The sequence below is a fragment of the Phocoena sinus genome, chromosome 5 (genome assembly GCF_008692025.1).
Source record: "Phocoena sinus isolate mPhoSin1 chromosome 5, mPhoSin1.pri, whole genome shotgun sequence".
In the NCBI taxonomy this organism is placed as follows: domain Eukaryota; kingdom Metazoa; phylum Chordata; class Mammalia; order Artiodactyla; family Phocoenidae; genus Phocoena; species Phocoena sinus.
In genome coordinates this window covers 91,107,462-91,117,316 of record NC_045767.1, presented here as the reverse complement: position 1 = coordinate 91,117,316, position 9,855 = coordinate 91,107,462, and the positions used below count along the sequence as shown (strand labels likewise).

General features: G+C 40.5%; 1 protein-coding gene across 1 annotated transcript; it reads right to left on the bottom strand.

Moving 5' to 3' along the window:
• Positions 1-3,698: 3,698 nt before the first annotated feature.
• LOC116754363 (heterogeneous nuclear ribonucleoprotein K-like) lies at positions 3,699-5,388 on the bottom strand. Its single transcript, XM_032632940.1, is given in 4 exon segments — positions 3,699-3,808; positions 3,861-4,436; positions 4,438-4,784; positions 4,786-5,388. Coding segments are annotated over 4 exon segments (1,386 nt in total). The 5' UTR covers positions 5,218-5,388; the 3' UTR covers positions 3,699-3,777.
• Positions 5,389-9,855: the final 4,467 nt, after the last annotated feature.

Genomic DNA, 9,855 nt, shown 5'->3' with positions numbered 1-9,855 from the left:
TTGGAAACTGAGGGCTCAGAGATGTTATTTTCCAAAGTCACGTAAGTTATTTTCCAAAGTCACACACCTGACAAACAGTGATGTCAGGATTTAAGGAGTGGTCTTTCTGTCTCCAAAGCTGATGTTCTTTCCCTTGATCTAATTGCTTCCATATACTTAAGCACAAGTCATATTCCAAACTCATCAAGTTTGTCATTTCTGTAAATACCTAAGATAAATCATTTTGAAAAACAAAGAGCTATTTGAAGGAATCACCCTAATTCATTTACTTTATACATTACGAGGTTTATATAGATTTTTCCAAAGGAATGTAGTCCAAGCTCCATATTTAGTCCTCACTGGATGGGTTTTAAAACAAGTAACCAGGGTTACTTCACCTCCTTTCTTCTTGCTCTCCACTGTCCCACCTCACCACTAGCTTTAATTAAAATGAAATTAAAAAGTTGCAAGCCAAAAGAAAATTACTTTGCTATTGCCATATGCATATATTCAGCTATCCAATTACTTGAGCTGATGGAAGTAAGCAAGGAATAATCAAAACTTTATTGCCCTGTATGGGTTTAGCAGGCCTTCTGTGGTGATTTTCCTAACAAGAAACTATGGAGACCCAGTAAGATGCTGCTGGTACCCTGTATTCAAACCATTTAAGAATGAAATTTACACTGCAAAGGAAATTCCTTATCACGAACACTTGGTGGGGCTTTTTTTGGGAGAATTTATAGCACAATATGCCACAACACATCACTTCTTTAGTACCAGACTGCTGGTCTCTGGGTCAAAGAACAGAGTTTACTTAAAATAAATTAGTTAACTGATAAAAATGCCCTAAGAATGGGAAGAAAAACCTCCAAAACATTCTGGACAGCCTGTACATGCCCCAACGGATAAGACAATGCCTTAGAGAGTCCATCAAATGGCAACTTCACCTGAAAATATATTGTTCCCAATACTTAGAAATTGGCAAGCACTATGCTAAGTGCTGTGTATGCATCATTTCACTGAAAACTCATAGCAGCTCTACAAAGATTCTACTAATTTCATCTTACAAACGAAGGTGCGGAGGCAAGGAGAGGTTAAGCGACGTGCATAAAACCATACTGCTTGTAACTGTCGACCTAAGAATTGAACGACTGCAAGCTGTCTAGATCCCACGTCTTTAGCCCAATACTGCCACTTAGAGGTAAAATGGGATATCACTTCCAATAGGTCAAAGATTTAAAATGGAAAGTCCTGGACAGGCCTGACCAGCATCTATTCCCTCTGTTCCTCCTACACAATAGATCTCTGATTTTCCTTTAAGGAAATATCTGTAGTAACCATGTAGTAATCACGCAGTAACCGCGATGTGAAAGTGGACTTATCCATTTCCACAGTTCCAGTTGACAGTCAATCAGCCTATTCTCAAACCCCTTGCAACTATGGTCAATGTACCTTAGTTCAATCTGCCTGAAGAACAGGAAATATCATTTGATATGTAAGAAGTGCCACTTTCTGCCCTGGAAACGGACAAGGAAGCCTGTCGCCCCTTCGTGACCATGCATCTCTGTGACTGTGGGGTGACGTCTGGCTGGGGATAAAGCCAGAATGAAGAAACAGAACCAAGCTCTTAACCAAAACGTGTCTGATGTGGGATCCTCCTTTGGTTTTCAGTTACAAGAGCCAATAAATCCACATTATTGTTTAAATCCCCTTGACTCAGGTTTTCTGCAACTGAAAGCTCTTCATTGATAAATAGACACCAACACTGTATACTTTGGTGTTTGAAATGACTTTAAATGAGGGATTTACTTTCTACATGCTATAGTTTTAATAAGGGCTTACTTGTGGACATCTTCCTGGGATAAAAGATATAGAATTATATCCAGACCCAAGCAGTAATCAGATCATTTTTATACAGCTTATCTAGATTTTGTCATTTGAAATTCATAATAGGTTCATAAGACTAAAGGAGTTCACACCGAGTCAGTCATATTACTATTCACCAACTTGTGTAACTGTGTGAAATACAAGTTACGTCAAACTCAAGGAAAACAAACTTTTTTTTCCTAGCATTATGGGAGTTTTATTTGGAAGTGAACTTTTAACTATCAATACAAACGCCAAGATACTACAAAAAACATCCACAGGAAATTCTTTCATCTTTTTTTGAATTGTTCACAAATATTTCCTACATAATCCAACATACAACAGAGAAATGGTACATCTTTTTCTTTCAATTTGCATACAATGGAAAAACAAGAATATATATATATTTTTTACAAAGTTTAGCTAATAGACACTACCAAGCTGACAGTTTCTATAGGTGAGAAATTATCTAATAAAAATAATCATAATTTATTTAGCATCAGTCTCTTCCATAACCAAGTATTATTCTGATTAATAAAACTTGCCACCATTAGGCTTCTGGTATATTCTTATACCAACTACTCCATCTGTTGTATTGCTCCCCACCTTGGTTCTTCACAATTACAAACAGAAGATCGTTGCAAAGTAGGGGCAAGCATTTGCAAAAACAGACAAAAATCACCAGCTTATTATAAGCATGAATGTATGGTGGAATTTCCTCCCAAGCAATGGACTTTCAAATCACTTAAATCACCAATGTGACTTCTTGAGTATCTTGAATGTGTCAAGATATTTTGCCTAAGCCCAAGAAGAGATGCATTTATTTATATCCAACAGAGGACTGAAAATTAAACTTAGTGTTTAGTTTGGGGACAGTTTGGGGGCAATTCAGCCATTTTAAAAATGACCGTCTCACAGATGAATGGATAAAGAAGATGTGGTAATATATACAATGGAATACTACTCAGCCATAAAAAGAAACGAAATTAAGTTATTTGTAGTGAGGTGGATGGACCTAGAATCTGTCATACAGAGTGAAGTAAGTCAGAAAGAGAAAAACAAATACCGTATGCTAACACATATATATGGCATCTAAAAAAAATGGTTCTGAAGAACCTAGGGGCAGGACAGGAATAAAGACGCAGACGTAGGAAATGGGCTTGAAGACAAGGGGAGGGGGAAGGGTAAGCTGGGACGAGTTGAGAGAGTGGCATGGACATATATACACTACCAAATGTAAAATAGATAGCTAGTGGGAAGCAACCACATAGCACAGGGAGATCATCTCGGTGCTTTGTGACCACCTAGAGGGGTGGGATAGGGAGGGTGGGAGGGAGGGAGACGCAAGAGGGAGGGGATATGGGGATATATGTATAGCTGACTCACTTTGTTATAAAGCAGAAATTAACACACCATTGTAAAGCAATTATACTCCAATAAAGATGTTAAAAAAAAAAGTCTTTAAAAAAATGACCACCAAAAACAGGTTCACTAAATTTATTTTAAAAATCATAAAACGTTTCTTACAAAAGAGCATTACATTCTGCACACTGATCTGAATAGATGCCAGGGACATATGGACTATTGTTACTTTTCCTCCCTGTCCCACTCCCCCAAATGTTACAGTGGCCACAAAGCAAAGTTTCACAATAATTACATGGGGGGATTTTTTTTTAAACCACCAACAATGAACAGAAATTAAAATTCACTCACTCTGCTGCTGTTCCAAAATTGCATTGTTTGTTTTTGCACACCCTCCCCCAACCCCCAACTCTATTTGTAAGGAACTAAGACAGTTCACCTGGTGAACTGCAAAGATTTCACTACATGTCAAACACAGAGCACCTATGAAACAGAGGAATGTTGGCTTTTCAAACAGAAGCAGACTTAAAAAAAAAAAAGATGCAGGACTCCTCCAGTTCTTCACTAGTCTTAGAAAAACTTTCCAGAATACTGCTTCACACTATAAAAAAGAAAACAATATCTTGCATTAGAATCCTTCAGCATCTGCATACTGCTTCACACTGTCCTGCAGCAAATACTGTGCATTCTGTATCTGGTCCTGTGTTCCTGTAATGGTAATGATCCGATCTTCGGACCCTTCTAAAGGCTCATCAATTTTGATCGAAGCTCCTGACTCATGACGGGTTTGTTTAATCCGCTGACCACATTTGCCAATAATCGATCCAGCCAAATCTGTGGGAATAGTTACTTTTGTAGTAATAATAGGTCCACCAAGATCACCATATGAGCCACGACGCCCTGCATAGGGGTAATCATGTCCAGAGCCACCCTGTGGTTCATAAGCCATCTGTCACTCTGATGAGCTCCATGTATGTACTGCAGAGTCCCAGGTTTCATCAGCACTGAAACCAACCATGCCATCATAATGGTCTCCAGGTCTCCCTCTTCTGTCATAGGCGATTAGCTCTCCTCCTGTAGGTGGTGGTGGTGGAGGAAGAAGAAGATTCCGAGCTCTGCCACCACCCCAGCCCCCTTGTCCAGGAGGAGGTCCTTGACGATGGCTCATATCATCATAATCCCTTCTGGATGGAGGCATGGGACGCCCACCCCGACCTGGAGGCATTCTCAAAACCACCTCTTGCCCGCATGGGAAATCCCAAGGGACGTCCACGGCGGTCATCAAACATTGTAAAACCACCATAATCATAGGTTTCATCGTAAAAATTGGGATCATATGTCTGAGCACATCCTTTGATGGGGGGCTCTGATATAAGATCAAGGATGATCTTTATGCACTCTACAACCTTAAAAGGTTTTCCTCCAGTAAGAACTACTCTGTCAGTGGATTGAGGACAACGTTCCTGGAAAAGCTTGATTGTTGTCTGAGTGTTCTCTTGAAACTCTTTGATTTTAACACCTTTGACCCCAATAATTCCTCCAGCCAGACTCTGATGAATCAACAGTCTCAACTCGGCCATCAAAGTTGCGTCCTTTATAGTGTCGGTAATTTAAGCATTCCATAGCATCAGATTGGAGCGAGAGCTGGCTGATTGCAGTGGGTGATGGCAACTGCAGGCCCTCTTCCAAGGTAGGGATGATTTGCTTCAGAATTTCTCTAACTGTTTCAATATCAGCACTGATACTCAATATGTGCTCGGGGCCACTGCTGTCTGGGACTGAAACACGGGCATTGCAGTCTGTATGGAGAGCCTTAATATTCTTGCCTCCTTTTCCAACCACTGCCCCAGCATTCTTGCTCTGAAACAGAATGCGTAATTCAACCACCTCATCAGTGTTTCTAGATCTTTTAAAAGCTTGTTCCTCTTCCATATCTTCAGCAGGGTGTTTACCAAGTTCGCCACTGGTTTCGGTGTTGGGAAAGGCTTCCTCTGGCCGTTCAGTTTCCATTTTCTTGCATTAAAGGGACACACCAATCAGTTATTAAATATATCCTTGCAGGGCAGAACTGAAGTGTTCTGGGCGGGACCAACTGACACCCTAGTGCTGCAGTAGCTTGTAGGCCGCAAATAAGTGGGAAGTAGGCAAGACGTCGAGGTTGATGCAGCAAAGAAACAGAGGATAATGACACCTGCCGAGGAAAACAAGCTTTATTTTCTGAGAATTTGGAGCAAGTGTTATCAGTCATAGGTACCTTTTAGTCTAAGAACAGGAAATGATGTTGAGAAATAAAACATGACTGAAAGGAATGTTTCTCATTTTGTTCAAAACCGTTTCCTCTATGAACTTTTCCTCTAGGAATTCAAAGAATTACATAGATGGAGCATTACTCAGTCTCTCCACTGACCTCACTTATTGACAGTTGGGAATTTTGGCTTCCCCATGTCAGTACCCTGACCCAGGTCTTTCTACTTATTTACCTGCAGGGAGTTGACTCAGAGGAAACCTCAGAGTTTCAAAATGCCTTACAGGCAAATGGCAAAACATGTACCAGCCAAACAGAAACTGGATTGTCATCTTTCCATAAGCATTTCTATGTTTCTATGATAAGTAAATAAATAAATATCACATTTATTAAAATACTTGGAAAGGAGGAAGATTGCCAAGCATTTAACAAAATTATTGTTGACCTATTACATGTCTAAAGAAAAGAATACTGAAAAATCGAGGAAATCTGGAGAGAAAATACTGTGTAAATTAGAGGTGTGAACCTGGAAAGCTAGATTAGGATACATCGAGGTTACCTGCAATGCTCTAGCCAAGTTAAGTTGAAATTACTAATAAGTGAAGTAAAGGAGGTGTCACACCCTCCACTGGGACACCACCGTGTTTGAACAAGCAGTGTGTGCTGCTCGTTGCGTGAGGGAGAAATCACACCTTGGGGAGGACGTATCTCATGAAAATGGCATTCATTCAGAAGAACTTATTTTTAAATTTGGACTTGCATTAGGTGATTTGGGGGGAGGGTTAGGAAACAGGGCTTCGCTCTGGACTGAAGGTTGTCAGAAAGTGGGGCAATTCTATGGTTGGGTCTCTTATTAAATCTTACCTAGACAAAGGGATATCAAGACTGAGGCTAAAACTGTAACGAGTAAAGAAGCAGCAGGCGTGCTGGTCAGCCTGCACAGCCAGATGTTTGATCATTTTTGTGGCTTAGCCCGCATTCATGATTTACTGTGTTCAGCTGTGGTTATGAAGTGGCCTTGTTTGTGTCTTGCTCCATCAGGGTCACAGAGCAGCTTGTCTGATGTCAGTGTTCTGTGAAATTGTTTATTTCAAAGAAAAGAACATGAAGATCTTGCTGGGAGTACCAGCCCAGCCCCTGGAGGTTGGAGACAGCTTTTCTCTTTCTCAAAACCATACGAGATTTTCAGCGTCAAATTATATAAAGCAATTCTTCCTAATAAACAAAGAAACAGGTCCAAAAAGACTGAGAAAGAGATTTGTAAAGTTATAGTGTGAGTGAGGAGAAAATTGTTTTATCAAGTTGACAGCCACTTTCATTAGACAAGCTGATAAAATTTCTCATCTTCATCATTCAAATTCAGATAAATTTTTTAAACTTTGTCAATGTGAAGTTTCAAAATTAGTTAAATAAATTTTCTTTATGTCAAGAAAAACTGGGCAGAATTTTTAAGAGTCCACAAATTCTGAGGTGGAAATATTTACAAAACACAGGCTATACAGAAACATATTTTGATGTATGTCACAACAAACCTGCCTGACCCTTTTGAAAAGTGATTAGGCCATAGACGTCAGGAGGTATAAAAATATACGTGTTTTGAGTTAGTAACACTGATCATAAGGCTTTATTCTTTGTAAATATTCTTTAAAAATAGAAAAATTACATGCTTAAGATGTTACCATCAAATTACTAGTGGTAATTACAGTTGTTTTTCTTTTTAAAAAAAGGTGCTGTCAAAGGCAGTACTCTTTTTTTTTTAATTTATTTTATTTATTTATTTATTTTTGGCTGCGTTGGGTCTTTGTTGCTGCGCACGGGCTTTCTCTAGCTGCTGCGAGCGGGGGCTATTCTTCGTTGCGGTGTGCGGGCTTCTCATTGTGGTGGCTTTCTTTTTGCAGAGCACGGGCTCTAGGCACGTGGGCTTCAGTAGCTGCAGCACGCAGGCTCAGTAGTTGTGCCTCTCGGGCTGTAGAAGCGCACGGGCTTAGTTACTCCTTGGCATGTGGGATCTTCCCAGACCAGGGCTCAAACCCATGTCCCCTGCATTGGCAGGCGGATTCTTAACCACTGCGCCACGAGGGAAGTCCCTAATTATAATTTAATAGCATCCTAATTTCAAACAATAGGAGAAACAATAAATTTGCATCGAAGTCTCCTAGATTATCTACTAAGGCATAATTTAACTGATCATTACTGGAGGTGCTATGGCCCGTCAAAGTTGTCCTGCTTTTGAGTCCAATGGGTCTTTTATCTCCACCTTATCAGTCATCGGATATGGGTATAAGGCCCAGAAGGCTATGACCTTAGTTGAGGTCAGCTCACCTCGGCAGTTCACCTCAGCAACTGAGGCAATTTCTGAAGGGTCTGAGCTGAAGGTCATCTGCTCACAGTATTCCAATAGTGTTACTGAGTCCAAGCTCATTCTGCTCGCCCCACGACAGGCCTATAAATCGGGAGGTGAGGTGTTGGGGCAAGGTATAGAGACTTTATTCGGAAAGCTGGGAGTCCGAGAAGATGGCAGACTAGAGTCCTAGAGAACCATCTTCCCAGGGTCTGGATGCTAGTTTCTTTTATAGAACAGAGAGCGGGTTGGTGAGGAGGTAAAGTAAAAAAAGGCCATAAGTTTTGCAAATGTCTCCTGGTTTCGCCAGACTCAGGGAGAGGATGTATTAATTTCTTCTTTCCTGCAGCCATTCACAGGTGAGCTGGGTCAGGCTGTTCCTTGTGAGCTGAACAAAGGTATTTTAGTTTAACATTCAGGCAGAGGGGCAAGGGTTCCCTGAGACAGGCCATGATGTATGTTTATAGCTATAGTCAACATCCTTTTAGTGAGTAACTTGTAACAAAAGCGACAGAAAGCAAAGAAACAGATCTAATATGGAATCAGATTTGTTCTTCCCTATTCCAGTAGCTAAGGTGATGAAGGAGAACCTAGGGCACAGCCCACATCCACTGCAGTCCACCCCTAGCACTGCCGGGATCTACTTCCTCACATACATACAGGGAGCAGCTTTTCTAGGATTCTGGGGATCTCTCTTCCTAAGGGAAGCTTGGGTGAGGAAATGAAATGGGAAGAACTATGGTCCCAACCACTGTAACTGATATGGTCTCCCTCCTCCATTATCCATTGTAGATTTCCTTTCTCTTTAGCTGGCACCTCTGCTTGTCTCAGAGGCCTCCTGGTGACGCGATTTGGAAATTCGTCCTCAAAGAGCCTAAAGCCCTGATCACCATGATCTTCTCAAGGCAGGATTACTATACTGGTCTATTTGCCATCAAAACTGGGCAAGAGAGTGCCAAGTGGCACCTAAGTAGATCACCTGAGTTTGATCCACTGGTATGGGAGGCTACATAACATCATATTTAGTCAGAGTCCCATGTTCCACAGAGGAGATGAAGGAGTCAGCCCATGACCATGAGCTCCGCTGGTACTTAACAGAGTGCCTGGCACTAAGGAAGCTCTTGTCATCCTCAGCAAATGTGTGAGGGAGGAAGAGGAGCCTACTATGCAGATGAAATTGCTTAGGGGTATGTGTGTGTGTGTGTTGTTTGAGCTGAAGCATAGTAGGTGCTCAGTAAATACGAATTTAATGAACTGTAAATACACACTTTTTACATTTTGCAAAAGACATTTTGCAAAATAAGGTATTTTTAACCATTAACATTCTCCTTGCTATCCCCAAACAGCATAAGAGCAGCTAACCTCCAACCATGAAGGAAGATGACTCCATATTAAAGGATATAGATTTTTTTCTATTTCTATGATATTCCATTATATATTTTATTTCTATATTTCTATCGTGTTAATCCTTTATAGGGTTTCTAACCATCCTATATTGCCACTCCAGGCTCCTATCTTCAGGCTGGAGAAAAGGCTGATTACTATTCCTCCTTTATGTGTCACAAATGAAAAAAAAAACACTGTGAAAACAATAGTAGTATAGACAGGATAATTAGTTACTTTATTACTAGCTCAGGTGACAGCTCAGGTAAGTCTCTTAATCTGTGACCTGTGTTATATAAAAAGCAGGCAGCTGGATCTCAGCTCCTTTCCATTCTAACAGGTGTTTGTTGACGGTTTTTTCATTTAATGGGAAGTGCATCTGTCGCCTCCACAAAAAAAAAAAAAAAAAAAAAAAAAGCGTCTCAGTCTCTGCCACTAGAGGACGCCACAGCCTAAGACCTGAGATGAGGTTGCCGCTAAGGCCACTGCACTGCAGCTGCAGTGAGATACCGCATTGTATTGCAATGCATTTTTTGCTGTATTGTAGCGTAATGTATTGCATTGAATTGCATTAGATTAAGTTGTGTCATATGATATGGATTTATATGGTATTTAATTGAATTGCCTTAGAGAAACTGTTCTCTATTTGCTACTACATTTTTAAATTGATGCCTATAAT